A 17,919-nucleotide genomic window follows, 5' to 3' on the forward strand; every position below is an offset into this window, starting at 1 on the left:
GGGGGGGGTGATGGAGGTGGTGGAGATGTAACGATGGGGGGGGTGATGGAGGTGGTGGAGATGTAACGATGGGGGGGGGGGGGGTGATGGAGGTGGTGAGATGTAACGATGGGGGGGGGAGGTGATGGAGTTGGTGGAGATGTAACGATGGGGGGGGGGGGGGTGATGGAGGTGGTGGAGATGTAACGATGGGGGACGGGGTGATGGAGGTGGTGGAGATGTAACGATGGGGGGGGGGGGTGATGGAGGTGGTGGAGATGTAACGATGGGGGGGGGGGGGTGATGGAGGTGGTGGAGATGTAACGATGGGGGGGGGGGGGTGATGGAGGTGGTGGAGATGTAACGATGGGGGGGGGGGTGATGGAGGTGGTGGAGATGTAACGATGGGGGGGGGGGGGGTGATGGAGGTGGTGGAGATGTAACGATGGGGGACGGGGTGATGGAGGTGGTGGAGATGTAACGATGGGGGACGGGGTGATGGAGTTGGTGGAGATGTAACGATGGGGGACGGGGTGATGGAGGTGGTGGAGATGTAACGATGGGGGGGGTGATGGAGGTGGTGGAGATGTAACTCGTGCCTCTCAGCAAGAAGACCCTAGGTTCGATCCCGACGCAGGCGTCTCTCTGTGTGGAGTGTGTGTGTGTGTTATATCTCTGTGTGGAGTGTGTGTGTGTGTGTTATATCTCTGTGTGGAGTGTGTGTGTGTGTGTTATATCTCTGTGTGGAGTGTGTGTGTGTGTGTTATATCTCTGTGTGGAGTGTGTGTGTGTGTGTCATATCTCTGTGTGGAGTGTGTGTGTGTGTGTGTTATATCTCTGTGTGGAGTGTGTGTGTGTGTGTTATATCTCTGTGTGGAGTGTGTGTGTGTGTTATATCTCTGTGTGGAGTGTGTGTGTGTGTGTTATATCTCTGTGTGGAGTGTGTGTGTGTGTGTTATATCTCTGTGTGGAGTGTGTGTGTGTGTGTTATATCTCTGTGTGGAGTGTGTGTGTGTGTGTTATATCTCTGTGTGGAGTGTGTGTGTGTGTGTTATATCTCTGTGTGGAGTGTGTGTGTGTGTGTTATATCTCTGTGTGGAGTGTGTGTGTGTGTGTTATATCTCTGTTCTCTGTGGGTTTCCTCCGGAGTCTCCAGTTTCCTCCCAGAATCCCACAAAACGCATTGGAATTGGCTCAAAACTTGGCAGGACCCTCCTGAACGAGACTTGAGACTGTAGATGGCCTGGGCGAGGAGGTCCGGCGGTGTTGTTTGGGGAGCGGTGACGCGGACGTGAGCCCGCTGCGCTACCGACCCGTCGATCCGAGATTGATTCCCCGCTCACAGCCAACATCAATGACCAATATCTAAACCGGTCATGGACCTCCCTCCCCTACGTCGACTCAGCCGTAAATCAGCACCAAGCCGGGCGTGGTGCTGGCCACACCGCCTCCTCGTCGCGCACAGTGCCAGCTACTCGCCTGCAGCACTTGCCGCAGTACGTACTGTCGTCTGTCAGAAGCTACACGGGGGACCTTTGTCTGTGTCTGTGCCGGGAGAGCAGCACTACGAGGACGCCTATGAGAGCTTCATGCGGCAGCATCTCAAGCACTACGGCTACTACCACGGTGAGTTTCACTACCACTCCCACAGCACTCACCACCACCAACACTCACCACCACCAACACTCACCACCACCAACACTCACCACCACCAACACTCACCACCATCCACCACTCACCCACCACCAACACTCACCACCACCAGCACTCACCACCACCACCAACACTCACCACCACCAACACTCACCACCACCAACACTCACCACCACCAACACTCACCACCACCAACACTCACCACCACCACCACTCACCACCACCAACACTCACCACCACCAACACTCACCACCACCAACACTCACCACCACCAACACTCACCACCAACACTCATCACCACCAACACTCACCACCACCAACACTCACCACCACCAACACTCACCACCACCAACACTCACCACCATCAACACTCACCACCACCAACACTCACCACCACCAACACTCACCACCACCAACACTCACCACCATCAACACTCACCACCACCAACACTCACCACCAACACTCACCACCACCAACACTCACCACCAACACTCACCACCACCAACACTCACCACCACCAACACTCACCACCACCAACACTCACCACCACCAACACTCACCACCACCAACACTCACCACCACCAACACTCACCACCACCACCAACACTCACCACCACCAACACTCACCACCACCAACACTCACCACCATCCTCAACACTCACCACCACCAACACTCACCACCACCAACACTCACCACCACCAACACTCACCACCACCAACACTCACCACCATCCTCAACACTCACCACCACCAACACTCACCACCACCAACACTCACCACCACCAACACTCACCACCACCACCAACACTCACCACCACCAACACTCACCACCATCCTCAACACTCACCACCACCAACACTCACCACCACCAACACTCACCACCACCAACACTCACCACCGTCAACACTCACCACCGTCAACACTCACCACCACCAACACTCACCACCACCAACACTCACCACCACCAACACTCACCACCACCAACACTCACCACCACCAACACTCACCACCACCAACACTCACCACCACCAACACTCACCACCACCAACACTCACCACCACCAACACTCACCACCACCAACACTCACCACCACCAACACTCACCACCATCAACACTCACCACCACCAACACTCACCACCAACACTCACCACCACCAACACTCACCACCAACACTCACCACCACCAACACTCACCACCACCAACACTCACCACCACCAACACTCACCACCACCAACACTCACCACCACCAACACTCACCACCACCAACACTCACCACCACCACCAACACTCACCACCACCAACACTCACCACCACCAACACTCACCACCATCCTCAACACTCACCACCACCAACACTCACCACCACCAACACTCACCACCACCAACACTCACCACCACCAACACTCACCACCATCCTCAACACTCACCACCACCAACACTCACCACCACCAACACTCACCACCACCAACACTCACCACCACCACCAACACTCACCACCACCAACACTCACCACCATCCTCAACACTCACCACCACCAACACTCACCACCACCAACACTCACCACCACCAACACTCACCACCGTCAACACTCACCACCGTCAACACTCACCACCGTCAACACTCACCACCACCAACACTCACCACCATCCTCAACACTCACCACCGTCAACACTCACCACCAACACTCACCACCATCCTCAACACTCACCACCGTCAACACTCACCACCACCAACACTCACCACCGTCAACACTCACCACCGTCAACACTCACCACCGTCAACACTCACCACCGTCAACACTCACCACCACCAACACTCACCACCACCAACACTCACCACCACCAACACTCACCAACCTCAACACTCACCACCATCAACACTCACCACCGTCAACACTCACCACCGTCAACACTCACCACCACCAACACTCACCACCACCAACACTCACCAACCTCAACACTCACCACCATCAACACTCACCACCATCATCACTCACCATCAACACTCACCACCATCAACACTCACTCACGCCCATGCCTCGCACTCATCCCAGCATTAACCCACAACGCCAAATCTTGACCCCCCCCCCGCATCCCGAACCCGACCCACACCTCGGAGCGACTCCACCATTACCCCGGCAGCCAAACCCTCGCCCCTAACCCCCAACTCGAAGCCCACCCGCTACCCTCCCCCAACACAACAAACTCAAAGCCCTGCAGCACCCACACCAATCGGAGTGGCTTAATTCACTTAACTCGTGTTAATTGATGTTGCCGTGGTAACACGTGCGGGCCTCCATTCCCCCCCCCCCCCCCACAGGACGGAGCGATGACGACGAGGAGGAGGAGGCGAGGGGGGTTCCGCTCAGAGGTGGCCTTGGGGGGCCCAATTCTGGCCCCCCACGCAGCTCCACCTTCCCCGGCTCCCTCGCCGAGCACAGCAGAGAGGAGGGGACTCGGCCCCCAGGTGGGGGGCGGGGGGGGGGGTAGTGGGGGGGAGGGACACGGAGCTAACGAATGATGACCACATGTTACGACGCTGGACCATAACCGTGACCCGAGGCCTGACCGTAAACCACCACTTACATTCAGCTGGCTCTGCCTGGGCTGGTGACAGGACAATGTTTGCTACACACGGCACACCACGTCCTGTATACATGCCTCCCGCTGTGGCTACGAGTTATGTACCGGCTTCATTCTACCACCGATCCGGGAAGTATCAGGGTGCTTCAAAAAAATGTGAACACTTCTGAGAATTAGCAACAATATCACGAGAAATGTGCCCCTGGGCTCTGGAGACCACCTGGAGAAGATTCCAGGCACGTGTTGATGGCGAACAAGTGGAAACTCTTTGACATTAAGTTATTAACATACATTTGTTATCATGTTACAGTGTATTCTCCGTTATTTTTCCTGGAAAAATGATAGTCCCATATAAAAAATGTAAGCACCCTATATATTGTGAGATATGAAGCCCTGACCCACAACCACGGCATCCCTAATAATACCGCGATCTCGTCACACTCGTCTCAACCGCGTCTCTGACCTCCTGACCCCGCCCCCCGCCCCGCCCCCCGCCTCACCAGGCCGCCCCTCTGCGGGCCCTCGTCCGCCGGGCCCCCCGCCGTGGCGCAGCACGCAGCTGGTGCTGGAGGAGGGCGCCGGCGCCCCCCGGCTGCGGGAGCCTCTGCAGGGTCCCGCGCCCAGCGCCTCGGCGCTGCCCGCGCACGCCCCGCGCTGGCCGCTCGACTGCCAGGTCGTGCCCGAGCGCGTCGCCCACATAGGTGTGCGGCGGGGCACCGGGGTCACGGGGGGTCACGGAGAGGTCGGGCGGATTACCGGGGGTCCGTGGGGTCACGGAGGTCAGGAGGGTAAGGGGATCGATGTGGGAGAGGTTAGGGAGGTGGAGGGTCATAAGGTCAGGAGGATCAACACGTGTTAGGGGGTTGAGGTGGGGGAGAGAGGTGAGGGACACGAGGAGTCAGGGGGTCAGTGAGCCGGACAGGTCAGGGGGAGGGATAGTGAGATGGGAGATCGTGGGGTCGGAGGAATCGGGGGGGGGGGGAGGATGTGAGAGTCAGAAGATCAAGGGTCGGGGACATGCATGGTCATTGGATCAGGGTGAGGAGGCTGCAGGGTCACGTGGTGCAGATATCAGGAGGTCATCTGGGGGGTTGCGGTACCCAGGAGCAGCACCACCACGAGGCTCGACCTGGTCACCAGGGTCACTGCACGGTAACCCCTGCCAGGGGGAGCACGCGCCTGTTGCTGATGTTCTTGTCAATTGTTGCGTGTTTGTGTTTACGTGCTGCTTGTTGTTATGTTGTTAACGGTGGCGTGGCTGCACGGTGACCCCAGACTGGGACCCCTCCGAGCCCGAGCCGCTGTACGAGGCCACGGGGCGTGAGCACGAGCCGCTGTGCGTGGGCGACGAGAGCGGAGAGGTGGTGTTCGAGATCGAGAAAGGTGAGCGGGTGGGTCGATGTACAGGTGACTCCGTGTCCGCTCGCGTCTCCGCATCCCGCCGCGACTCCGCGTCCCCCCGTGTCTCTCTCCGTGCAGCCTCCTCCGAGCGCTGCTTCGTGTCGGCGCGGATTGGGGGCCGCCGGGGCCCGCTGGTGCCGCCCCCCGCGGCCACGCGTGGGGACGACGACTCCACCCTCCTGTTCGAGTCGCGCTTCGAGAGCGGCAACCTCCAGAAGGCCGTGAGAGTGTGAGGAGCCCACGGGGGAGGGGAGTGCGACAGCGCGACAGAGGAGTGAGAGCGTGTGAGAGAGAGAGAACGTGAGCGAGCGGCGGTGATGGTGCGGACCATTAACATCACCACTACCACCATCATCATCACCACTACCACCACTATTCTTACGACAATAACCACTGCCACTCGCATAATCATCACCACAACCACCATCCAATCAGAATCCTGGAGGAATCCGATGAGCTGTGGAGTTCTTTGCACAGTCGTCAGGTAGGCATCATCACGTTACAACAACAAAAACCACCCCCAACACGAGTGCTCCCCCCCCCCCCCCCCAGCGGCGAGTGGGAGTACGAGCTCACGCTGCGCTCGGACCTCTACACAGACAAGCACACGCAGTGGTTCTACTTCCGCGTGGGCAACACGCGCGCCGCCCCGCGCCGCTACCGCTTCACCATCACCAACCTGGGCAAGCCGCGCAGCCTCTACGGCGCCGGCCTGCGCCCGCTTTTCTACTCGGACCGCGACGCCGCGGGGCCGCTCGCCCTCGGCTGGCGCCGCGCCGGCTCCGACGTCCGCTACTACCGCACGCGGACCGCGGCGGCGGCGGCGGCGGAGACGCGGGCGCGCTACTCGCTCACGTGGACGTTCTCGTTCCCGCACGAGGGCGACGAGTGCTACTGGGCGCACTGCTACCCCTACACGTACTCGCGCCTCGCCGCGCGCTTGGCGCGCGTCGCCGCCGACCCGCGCGCCGCGCGCCTCTGCCGCACGCGCGTGCTGTGCCGCTCGCTCGCGGGCAACCCCGTGCCCGTGCTCACCATCACGTCCCCCGCGCCCCCTCCTCCTCCTCGCCTCCTCGACGGCCCCGAGCGGGGGACCCGCGACGGCGGCGCCGCGGAGGAGCAGGAGGGAGGGGGGGGGCTCCGCCGAGCGGGGGGGCCCGCGCGGCGCTCCTGGGCCGGGCCAAGCGCGCGGTGGTGGTGACGGCGCGCGTCCACCCCGGGGAGAGCAACTCCTCGTGGGTGATGGAGGGGCTGCTCGACTTCCTGCTGGGCGACTCGGCGGACGCGCGGCTCCTGCGCGACACCTTCGTGTTCAAGGTGGTGCCCATGCTCAACCCGGACGGGGTGCTCGTGGGCAACTACCGCTGCTCGCTCTCGGGGCGCGACCTCAACCGCAACTACCGCACCGCACTGCGCGAAGCCTTCCCCCCCGTGTGGCACCTGCGCGCCATGGTGCGCAGGTGCGGCGCCTCACCCGTCGCTATCGTCGCCACCATCAACATCGTCACCACCGTCACCACCGTCGTCAACACCGTCACCATCATCACCACCATCACCACCATCGTCACCATTATCACCACTGTCATCATCAAGTTCGTTATTATCATCATAATGATCGTTGTCATTGTCGCCGTTACACCGTGACTGCCGGTTCTCCATCGTGTTTGGGTTGTGCCCCCCGCTGCCGCCGCCCTCCCAGGCTGCTGGAGAAGCGCGAGGTGGTGATGTTCTGCGACCTTCACGGCCACAGCCGCAGGAGCAACGTGTTCGTGTACGGGTGCGAGGGCGCGGCGGGTTCCGGGCACGGCCCCCGGGGAGGCCAGAGCGGCCGAGTCTTCCCGCTCATGATGAGCAAGAACAGCCCCGACAAGGCGAGGAGCCCTCTTCGCCCTCCGCCGCCGCCGGCTCGCTCGCTCGCTCGCTCCCCACGTCCACTTCTTCGCATATCTGCGTATCTCTCTGCTTCTTCTCTCTGTGCCCGCTTGTCTCTTCCGCGACCGTAGACGGCGCTCGCCCGCGCGGCGCCCCGCGCGGTCCGACCGTGCACGAGAGCGTCGTGTCTCTACGATCTGACCGGGCGTCGTGTCTCCCGCACAGTTCTCCTACGAGAGCTGCCGCTTCAAGGTACAGAAGAGCAAGGAGGGCACGAGTCGCGTGTCCATGTGGAGGATGGGCATCGCCAACAGCTTCACCCTGGAGACCACCTTCGCCGGCTCCACGCTAGGTGCCACCACCCCCACAACACACCACGGAAGTTCCCACTGTTCCAAGACCCCCCCCACCCCTAACCCTGCCCCCTCCACTGCGCCCGTGCCCGCAGGGGAGCGCAAGGGCACGCACTTCAGCGTCGAGGACCTGAAGTCGGTGGGGTACCAGCTGTGCGACACGCTGCTCGACTACTGCGACCCCGACCAGGCCAAGGTGACGGCTCGCGGCACGGCTCTCCCTGGGTCTTCCCAGATCCGCACGGGCATCTGCTCAATGTAGAGGGGAGTAACCTTCATGTAGAGGGGAGGAGGAGGGACAGAGAAAGAGAGAGAAGATTGGGAGCGTGGAAGGAGATGAGGCTAGTTGATGATGTTGCGGTGGTGATGATGATGATGCAGTAATGATGACCGTGGGTGCTGCAGGTCGAGCTGTGTGAGAGGGAGGTGATGGAGCGTGCTCAGGCCACAGAGCGGATGCGCAACCTCGGCAAAGACGGGGGGGGGCCCTGGGGGCTGGGCCTCTCCGACATCGAGTCCAGGTGAGGATGGACACAGGTGAGGGGAAGGGGCACAGGTGGGGGGTTGCACGGGTGAGGAGACACAGGGAGAAGGAGTCACGGGGACACGGGAACATGGAGACACGGGAATACGGAGACACAGATGCAGAGACGCGTAGAATGTGACGATACTTGACGACGCGTGACGCTGTGAGGAGCGGTAGTGCAGCGGTCGCCACGAGGCGGCCGAGAGCGTGCCGCGCCGGCCTTCGTAGGTGCTCGCTCACAGCACTTGCCCCTAAAGTCTAAGGCTATATGGGGGATCTTTGTCTTTGTCAGCGAGAGTGGCTCAGACAGCTCGCAGTCGGATGGGCTGCCCTCACACCTGCTGGCGCTGCTGCCTAAGGTACCTGCCTCACCTCACCTACCTCACCCTCGCCCGCCTCACCCTCGCCCGCCTCACCCTCGCCCGCCTCACCCTCGCCCGCCTCACCCTCGCCCGCCTCACCCTCGCCCGCCTCACCCTCGCCCGCCTCACCCTCGCCCGCCTCACCCTCGCCCGCCTCACCCTCGCCCGCCTCACCCTCGCCCGCCTCACCCTCGCCCGCCTCACCCTCGCCCGCCTCACCCTCGCCCGCCTCACCCTCGCCCGCCTCACCCTCGCCCGCCTCACCCTCGCCCGCCTCACCCTCGCCCGCCTCACCCTCGCCCGCCTCACCCTCGCCCGCCTCACCCTCGCCCGCCTCACCCTCGCCCGCCTCACCCTCGCCCGCCTCACCCTCGCCCGCCTCACCCTCGCCCGCCTCACCCTCGCCCGCCTCACCCTCGCCCGCCTCACCCTCGCCCGCCTCACCCTCGCCCGCCTCACCCTCGCCCGCCTCACCCTCGCCTGCCTCACCCTCGCCTGCCTCATCTTCACCTCCCCTAATGTGGTGGTAGTGATAGTGATGATGACTGTGGTAGTTATGATGGCCATGGTGGTGATGATAGTTACGACGACGTGCAGATGCGCGTCAAGCGGCGGCGCCTCAAGTCGCGCAAGGAGCGGAACCGCACTCGCCTGGGCCTGCTGCAGGCCGTGGGGGCCGTGGGGGCCCTGGGCTCCGGCTTCCCTCCTAACGCCGGGCCCCGGCGGGCCGGGCCACGGCGGGGCCCGGCCCGGCCGAGCGGAGGGGCCCTCGCGGAGGCTGCGGCCGAGGCGGCCGGGGAGCCCGTCCGCCGAAAGGAGGCGGACAAGGTAGGGTCCGAGCGGAGCCCGCGTGGCCGCAGGAGCGATCGTCGGATCCGGTCGCCGAGAGAGCCGCGATGCCAGCTCCTAAAAGCGCGGTGTCGCCAAACGAACGTCAACTCGCGGCTCGATTCACCCACGGTCATTAAACGTCACCGGGACATGCGCCAAGCATTACGTGGAGGGAACCGGAGCACTTGGGGACGCGCGGTGACCTCGGGTCGAGCCGTAGAGTCGTCTGTGTAACGATGGGCGCCCCTCGCGGCTCTTTGGGCTTCGCTCGCGCGTTCCACCACGGGGAACGCCCAGATTACGAACGCCCCGCGGTCCCCGCGACTCGTGAGCTCTGCGGAGAAGTTGGCACGACCAGGGGTCGAGGGGGGTGCGGCCATGCTGAGGTGCGCGTGGCTCCGTGCGTGCAGGTGCACACGCAGCGCTACCGCAGGAGCGGCCCAGCCACCACCGTCATGGCCGCCGTCGGGGGCGCCCGGGGCGGGCCCGTGGCTGCGACCGTAACCCAGGTGCCGCTCCGCACGCCGCTCCCGGCTCATGCTTGCACGTCACTCCCACGGGCGCACGCCTCGCGTGTGTGCCTCCCCTGGGTCAACTCGGCCTCAAATCAGTATCTGCTGCCGTGTCCGATGCGTGGCATTGGCCACCCCACCCCTCGTGCGCCGCCGTGTCGGCCTTAATCGGCGCCGCTCGCTAACGGCACTTGCCCGCAGGGCCCCCCCGGTGCACAGACGAGCGTCCCCCTGGCGTATGTGGGGAGCAACCCCCTCGCCGGCGTCTCCACCCTCACCCGCGACGCTGCAGGTAGGCTCGCGGGCCGTGTCGCGGGGCCCAGACCGGTGGCGTAGTGAACAGGCGCGCGGGCGGTGCAACTGTACTGGCGCAAGAGTGACCCGGGTCACCGCGAGGCAAACACGAATAAAATACAGCAATGGATAAAATAGAAAGCGAGACAAAAACAACTGCGTCGCGTGAAGAAATACAAAATATCGGATGAGGAATTCAGTTGATGCAGGCTGCGAGCTGAGAGGGGAATGGGCATGTGGTTTAGTGAGTGAGTGGGATGGTGAGAGGGTTATTTAGTAAGTCAGTAAGTGGGTGCGTAGGTGAGTGGGTGCTTGAGTGGGTAATCGCATATAGAATCTCAATTAAATTGTAGAGGAGTGGGAGGGCCTCGTGTGAATACTTGCACCAGTGCCCATGCCCCCCCCCCCCCCCACTGGCTGGGAATGCGGCGGCGATGGAGGCCGCGGCGAAGTCGTCTCTGTGAGCGACCCTCTCCGATTGTTTCCACAGCGTCCGCCCAGACGCAGGCCGCCACGCCGACCCTTGACCCCGGCCACGGTGACTTCTGCCCTGCGCACGGCACCTTGGCCACCCAGTACCTGAGCGGTCTGCTGGAGGAGGGCTGGGGTGAGAGACTCAAACCGTGTCGCCCCAATCGTCGCCGATTGTTTATCCGAAGAAATACTTTTTTATTTCGTATGAAGGCAACTAGCGGGGTTGTTGTTAGAGACAGCTGTGTCGATTTGTTATCCTGCTTGTTCACCACTGCCAACACAGAAGCTTCAGGCCGTGATTGGTTCAGGCTGAAGGGGGTGTTGGGACGATGATCATTGTGAAATGAGTGGCCCACAACCGTGTGTGTGTGTGAGCGTGCGTGTGTGCGTGTGTGGCTCAAGCGCCGTGGTAATGTCACCGCCACTTCGTGGCTGGCGGATGGCGGTTGTCGTTGTGTGAGCGTGTGGTTGGAGCTGCCCGCGTTGTAAGCGGCCTCTTTGCTTGGGCCCCCCCCCCAGGCCTGCAGTGGGAGGGCAGCGGCCTGAGCCTGCGTCACGTGACTCGTCACATGGCGCCGTCGTCGCGTCGACGCATGCTGCTGGGGGGGCAGCTGGTCCTGCCCGTCTCCATGACGACCGCGCTGCCCCCAACTCCCCGCCGCCCCCCCCGCACGGCCATCAGGCAGCACCCGCTGCCCTTCGATCCCTGGCTGGAGGAGGCCGGCGGCTTCCTGTCCTCCGGTGAGCGTCGCTCCTCGCGGTGAGACCGGCTGGTGGGGGGTGGGGAGGGGGGGCACATTTATTAGAAGGAGCCGGGAGGGGGGCCCAGCGGGGAGCCGGAAGGGGGGCCCCGCGGGGAGCCGGGAGGGGGGCCCCACGGGGAGCGGGCGAGGGGGGCCCCGCGCGGCCTCGCTGAGCGTTTGCTGCCTCCGCAGGACGGCTGCAGAGGAGCAGCAGGGAGCCGCTCTCTCTCCTGCCGGCCACGCAGCGACCCGCCTCCGTGCGGTGAGTGACGTGTGTACGCGCGCGCGTGTGTGTGTACGTGGATGAATGTGTGAGTGTACGTGGGTGAACGTGTGTGTGTACGCGGGTGGGTGTGTACGTGGGTGTGTGTGTACGTGGGTGTGTGTACGTGGGTGGGTGCGGTTGGCGCGTTGTGCTTCGAACCCGGCGAGCCGAGTTCGATTCCCGCTCACGGCCAACACGAGTGACGAATATCTGAAACGGTCCTGGGCATCTCCTAGGTCGCCTCAGCCTCAAATGAGTACCTGATGCGGTATGTAAAACTCGCAACTAGGGAGACAGGTGTCCGTCCAAGCGTGGTGTGGGCCACCTATCCCCTCGTGTGCCGTGCCGGTCTTAATAGAGACATTTGTGGAAGGCGCCTGACAAATAAATGTAAATTATTCTGAACTAATTTGTTTGGAACTGCTTTTTCTGTTTAGCTTATTGTCTTTCCACCACACCTCTGATGAGCACGTATGCCTATGTACGGTGCAAAAGAAGTTCAACATACATACTTAGGTAGGTGCTCGCTAACAGCACTTGCCCAAAAAGTAGGTTCAGGCTATGAGGGGGATCTTTGTCTTTGTAACAAGTGCTCCCAAACAGCACTTTCCCAAGTCTGCGTAGGCTATACGGGGGAATCTTTCTCTGCCTTTGTGTTTCTGCGTGCGTGCCTATGTGTGTCCATGTGTACACACACACGTTAGTACGCGCGTGTGTGTACCTGCGCGAATATGCATGACCGGGCCTCCCCTAGTTCAACTCAGCCTTAAATACCGAGTAACTACCGCACAGCGCTCCCGTCTGCAGCATCGTTGGGTAATGGGTTGTACGCACCCCTCCCCCCCCACACCCCCACCGTACCACTCCCTCTACCCTCCACACCGCCACAGGATGGGCCCCCTATCGCGCACCCCCAGGCCGCTGGGTGCCATCGGCTCGGGTGACGCGGGAACCCCCGAGCGGGGGGCGGAAGCAGCAGCAGCAGCCGAAGGAGCCGGCGCCGGGGAGAGCGTTCGCCGGGAGGCTGAGCCCCACGGCGACGAGGGAGCCAGGCCGGGGGGCCCTCGTCACCGTCACCGGGGCCCCGGGCCTCTCCGCAGAGGCCGGGCAGCATGTCCCGCGCGGGGCAACGGGGGCGCCCGCGGGAGACGCGGAGGAGCCGTGGTGGTACGTCGCCGCCTCGTCGCGCGCCGCATTCTCATCGCTATCGCGTCGCTCGCCCACGCACGGAATCTTCGCCCGAGTCTCGAGACTCTTATTCGAGGGGGTCCTGCCGAGTGTCCGCGGTAGGGGGGCGCTTTCGCCGCCGTGTGTGACCCCAGCGACGTCGCCCTCTCCTGCGGAGACGCGGCAGGACCCCAATAACTCGGCTGAGTGACGGTTCTCGGCGCTGGGACGTTTTTCTAACACCAGCTTCAGATGAGGAAGGGAACCCACGCAGAATAGGGGAAGAATATACAGACAATAAACAGACTCTAGAACTGCTTTTTGTGTTTAGTTTGGTGTCCGGTGAGGGTTTAGAGTTGGGTGAGGAGTGAGGGTTGTGGGTGAGGGTTGTGGGTGAGGGTTGTGGGTGAGGGTTGTGGGTGAGGGTTGTGGGTGAGGGTTGTGGGTGAGGGGTGAGTTTGGTGAGGGGTGAGGGTTGTGGGTGAGTTGGGTGAGGGGTGAGGGTTGTGGGTGAGGGGTGAGTTTGGTGAGGGGTGAGGGTTGTGGGTGAGGGGTGAGTTTGGTGAGGGGTGAGGGTTGTGGGTGAAGGTTGTGGGTGAGGGGTGAGGGTTGTGAGTGAGGGTTGAGAGTGATGTAATACGTGAGGGTTGTGGGTGAGGGGTGAGTTGGGTGAGGGGTGAGGGTTGTGGGTGAGGGGTGAGTTGGGTGAGGGGTAAGGGTTGTGGGTGAGGGGTGAGTTTGGTGAGGGGTGAGGGTGAGGGGTGAATTTGGTGAGGGGTGAGGGTTGTGGGTGAGGGGTGAGTTGGGTGAGGGGTAAGGGTTGTGGGTGAGGGGTGAGTTTGGTGAGGGGTGAGGGTTGTGGGTGAGGGGTGAGTTGGGTGAGGGGTAAGGGTTGTGGGTGAGGGGTGAGTTTGGTGAGGGGTGAGGGTTGTGGGTGAGGGGTGAGTTGGGTGAGGGGTGAGGGTTGTGGGTGAGGGGTGAGTTGGGTGAGGGGTAAGGGTTGTGGGTGAGGGGTGAGTTTGGTGAGGGGTGAGGGTTGTGGGTGAGGGGTGAGTTTGGTGAGGGGTGAGGGTTGTGGGTGAGGGGTGAGTTTGGTGAGGGGTGAGGGTTGTGGGTGAGGGTTGTGGGTGAGGGGTGAGTTTGGTGAGGGTTGTGGGTGAGGGGTGAGTTTGGTGAGGGGTGAGTTTGGTGAGGGGTGAGTTTGGTGAGGGGTGAGGGTTGTGGGTGAGGGTTGTGGTTGAGGAGTGAGTTTGGTGAGGGGTGAGGGTTGTGGGTGAGGGTTGTGGGTGAGGGTTGTGGGTGAGGGGTGAGTTTGGTGAGGGGTGAGGGTTGTGGGTGAGGGTTGTGGGTGAGGGTTGTGGGTGAGGGGTGAGTTTGGTGAGGGGTGAGGGTTGTGGGTGTGGGGTGAGTTTGGTGAGGGGTGAGGGTTGTGGGTGAGGGTTGTGGGTGAGGGTTGTGGGTGAGGGTTGTGGGTGAGGGTTGTGGGTGAGGGGTGAGTTTGGTGAGGGGTGAGGGTTGTGGGTGAGGGTTGTGGGTGAGGGGTGAGGGTTGTGAGTGAGGGTTGAGAGTGATGTAAGAGGTGAGGGTTGTGGGTGAGGGGTGAGTTGGGTGAGGGGTAAGGGTTGTGGGTGAGGGGTGAGGGTTGTGGGTGAGTTTGGTGAGGGGTGAGGGTTGTGGGTGAGGGGTGAGTTGGGTGAGGGGTGAGGGTTGTGGGTGAGGGGTGAGTTGGGTGAGGGGTGAGGGTTGTGGGTGAGGGGTGAGTTGGGTGAGGGGTGAGGGTTGTGGGTGAGGGGTGAGTTTTGTGAGGGGTGAGGGTTGTGGGTGAGGGGTGAGGGTTGTGGGTGAGGGGTGAGGGTTGTGGGTGAGGGGTGAGTTTGGTGAGGGGTGAGGGTTGTGGGTGAGGGGTGAGTTTGGTGAGGGGTGAGGGTTGTGGGTGAGGGGTGAGTTGGGTGAGGGGTGAGGGTTGTGGGTGAGGGGTGAGTTTGGTGAGGGGTGAGGGTTGTGGGTGAGGGGTGAGTTTGGTGAGGGGTGAGGGTTGTGGGTGAGGGTTGTGGGTGAGGGTTGTGGGTGAGGGGTGAGTTTGGTGAGGGTTGTGGGTGAGGGGTGAGTTGGGTGAGGGGTGAGGGGTGAGTTTGGTGAAGGGTGAGGGTTGTGGGTGAGGGGTGAGTTGGGTGAGGGGTGAGGGTTGTGGGTGAGGGTTGTGGGTGAGGGGTGAGTTTGGTGAGGGGTAAGGGTTGTGGGTGAGGGGTGAGTTTGGTGAGGGGTAAGGGTTGTGGGTGAGGGTTGTGGGTGAGGGGTGAGTTTGGTGAGGGGTGAGGGTTGTGGGTGAGGGGTGAGTTTGGTGAGGGGTGAGTTTGGTGAGGGGTGAGGGTTGTGGGTGAGGGGTGAGTTTGGTGAGGGGTGAGGGTTGTGGGTGAGGGTTGTGGGTGAGGGGTGAGTTTGGTGAGGGGTGAGGGTTGTGGGTGAGGGTTGTGGGTGAGGGTTGTGGGTGAGGGTTGTGGGTGAGGGGTGAGTTTGGTGAGGGGTGAGGGTTGTGGGTGAGGGTTGTGGGTGAGGGTTGTGGGTGAGGGTTGTGGGTGAGGGTTGTGGGTGAGGGTTGTGAGTTTGGTGAGGGGTGAGGGTTGTGGGTGAGGGTTGTGGGTGAGGTGTGAGTTTGGTGAGGGGTGAGGGTTGTGGGTGAGGGTTGTGGGTGAGGGTTGTGGGTGAGGGTTGTGGGTGAGGGTTGTGGGTGAGGGTTGTGGGTGAGGGTTGTGGGTGAGGGGTGAGTTTGGTGAGGGGTGAGGGTTGTGGGTGAGGGTTGCGGGTGAGGGGTGAGTTTGGTGAGGGGTGAGGGTTGTGGGTGAGGGTTGTGGGTGAGGGTTGTGGGTGAGGGTTGTGGGTGAGGGTTGTGGGTGAGGGGTGAGTTTGGTGAGGGGTGAGGGTTGTGGGTGATGGGTGAGTTGGGTGAGGGGTGAGGGTTGTGGGTGAGGGGTGAGTTTGGTGAGGGGTGAGGGTTGTGGGTGAGGGGTGAGTTTGGTGAGGGGTGAGGGTTGTGGTTGAAGGTTGTGGGTGAGGGGTGAGTTTGGTGAGGGGTGAGGGTTGTGGGTGAAGGTTGTGGGTGAGGGGTGAGGGTTGTGAGTGAGGGTTGAGAGTGATGTAATATGTGAGGGTTGTGGGTGAGTTGGGTGAGGGGTGAGGGTTGTGGGTGAGGGGTGAGTTGGGTGAGGGGTAAGGGTTGTGGGTGAGGGGTGAGTTTGGTGAGGGGTGAGGGTTGTGGGTGAGGGGTGAATTTGGTGAGGGGTGAGGGTTGTGGGTGAGGGGTGAGTTGGGTGAGGGGTAAGGGTTGTGGGTGAGGGGTGAGTTTGGTGAGGGTTGTGGGTGAGGGGTGAGTTGGGTGAGGGGTAAGGGTTGTGGGTGAGGGGTGAGTTTGGTGAGGGTTGTGGGTGAGGGGTGAGTTTGGTGAGGGGTGAGGGTTGTGGGTGAGGGGTGAGTTTGGTGAGGGGTGAGGGTTGTGGGTGAGGGTTGTGGGTGAGGGGTGAGTTTGGTGAGGGGTAAGGGTTGTGGGTGAGGGGTGAGTTTGGTGAGGGGTAAGGGTTGTGGGTGAGGGTTGTGGGTGAGGGGTGAGTTTGGTGAGGGGTGAGGGTTGTGGGTGAGGGGTGAGTTTGGTGAGAGGTGAGGGTTGTGGGTGAGGGTTGTGGGTGAGGGGTGAGTTTGAGGGGTGAGGGTTGTGGGTGAGGGTTGTGGGTGAGGGTTGTGGGTGAGGGTTGTGGGTGAGGGGTGAGTTTGGTGAGGGGTGAGGGTTGTGGGTGTGGGGTGAGTTTGTGACGGGTGAGGGTTGTGGGTGAGGGTTGTGGGTGAGGGTTGTGGGTGAGGGTTGTGGGTGAGGGTTGTGGGTGAGGGTTGTGGGTGAGGGGTGAGTTTGGTGAGGGGTGAGTTTGGTGAGGGGTGAGGGTTGTGAGGGTTGTGGGTGAGGGTTGTGGGTGAGGGGTGAGTTTGGTGAGTGAGGGGTGAGTTGGGTGAGGGGTGAGGGTTGTGGGTGAGGGGTGAGGGTTGTGGTGAGGGGTGAGTTGGGGGTGAGGGTTGTGGGTGAGGGGTGAGTTGGGTGAGGGGTGAGGGTTGTGGGTGAGGGGTGAGTTTGGTGAGGGGTGAGGGTTGTGGGTGTGGAGGGGTGAGGTTGTGGGTGAGGGGTGAGTTGGGTGAGGGGTGAGGGGTTGTGGGTGAGGGGGTGAGTTGGGTGAGGGGGGTGAGGGTTGTGGGTGAGGGGGTGGGTTTGGGTGAGGGTGAGGGTTGTGTGTGGTGAGGGGGTGAGTTTGGTGAGGCGTGAGGGTTGTGGGTGAGGGGTGAGTTGGTGGGTTGTGGGTGAGGGGTGTTGGGTGTGAGGGGTGAGGGTTGTGGGTGAGGGGTGAGTTTGGTGAGGGGTGAGGGTTGTGGGTTAGGGGTGAGTTTGGTGAGGGGTGAGGGTTGTGGGTGAGGGTTGTGGGTGAGGGTTGTGGTGAGGGGTGAGTTTGGTGAGGGGTGAGGGTTGTGGGTGAGGGGTGAGTTGGGTGAGGGGTGAGGGGTGAGTTTGGTGAAGGGGTGAGGGTTGTGGGGTGAGGGGTGAGTTGGGTGAGGGGTGAGTTTGGTGAGGGGTGAGGGGTGAGGGGTGAGTTTGGTGAGGGGGTAAGGGTTGTGGGTGATGGTTGTGGGTGAGGGGTGAGTTTGGTGAGGGGTATGGTTGTGGGTGAGGGTTGTGGGTGAGGGGGGTGAGGGGTGAGGGTTGTGGGTGAGGGTGTGGGGTGAGGGTTGTGGTTGTGAGGGTGAGTTTGGTGAGGGGTGAGTTTGGTGAGGGGTGAGTTTGGGTGAGGGGTGAGGGTTGGGATGGGTGAGGGGTTGTGGGGGTGAGGGGTGAGTTTGGTGAGGCGTGAGGGTTGTGGGTTGAGGGGGTGA

At 61.9% G+C, this 17,919-nt stretch overlaps 1 protein-coding gene across 1 annotated transcript; it reads left to right on the forward strand.

Moving 5' to 3' along the window:
- Nucleotides 1-573: 573 nt before the first annotated feature.
- Nucleotides 574-13,401, forward strand: LOC144720418 (cytosolic carboxypeptidase 2-like). The gene is given in 20 exon segments (XM_078597197.1): nucleotides 574-1,605; nucleotides 3,952-4,098; nucleotides 4,718-4,915; nucleotides 5,490-5,597; nucleotides 5,694-5,844; nucleotides 6,168-6,762; nucleotides 6,765-7,075; nucleotides 7,315-7,486; nucleotides 7,713-7,839; nucleotides 7,936-8,036; nucleotides 8,246-8,361; nucleotides 8,659-8,725; nucleotides 9,326-9,556; nucleotides 9,970-10,068; nucleotides 10,273-10,363; nucleotides 10,856-10,972; nucleotides 11,359-11,580; nucleotides 11,775-11,844; nucleotides 12,738-12,813; nucleotides 12,815-13,401. Coding segments are annotated over 20 exon segments (3,660 nt in total). The 5' UTR covers nucleotides 574-1,355; the 3' UTR covers nucleotides 13,226-13,401.
- Nucleotides 13,402-17,919: the final 4,518 nt, after the last annotated feature.

This window comes from Lampetra planeri, chromosome 8 (assembly GCF_965212315.1).
Source record: "Lampetra planeri chromosome 8, kcLamPlan1.2.h2, whole genome shotgun sequence".
In the NCBI taxonomy this organism is placed as follows: domain Eukaryota; kingdom Metazoa; phylum Chordata; class Hyperoartia; order Petromyzontiformes; family Petromyzontidae; genus Lampetra; species Lampetra planeri.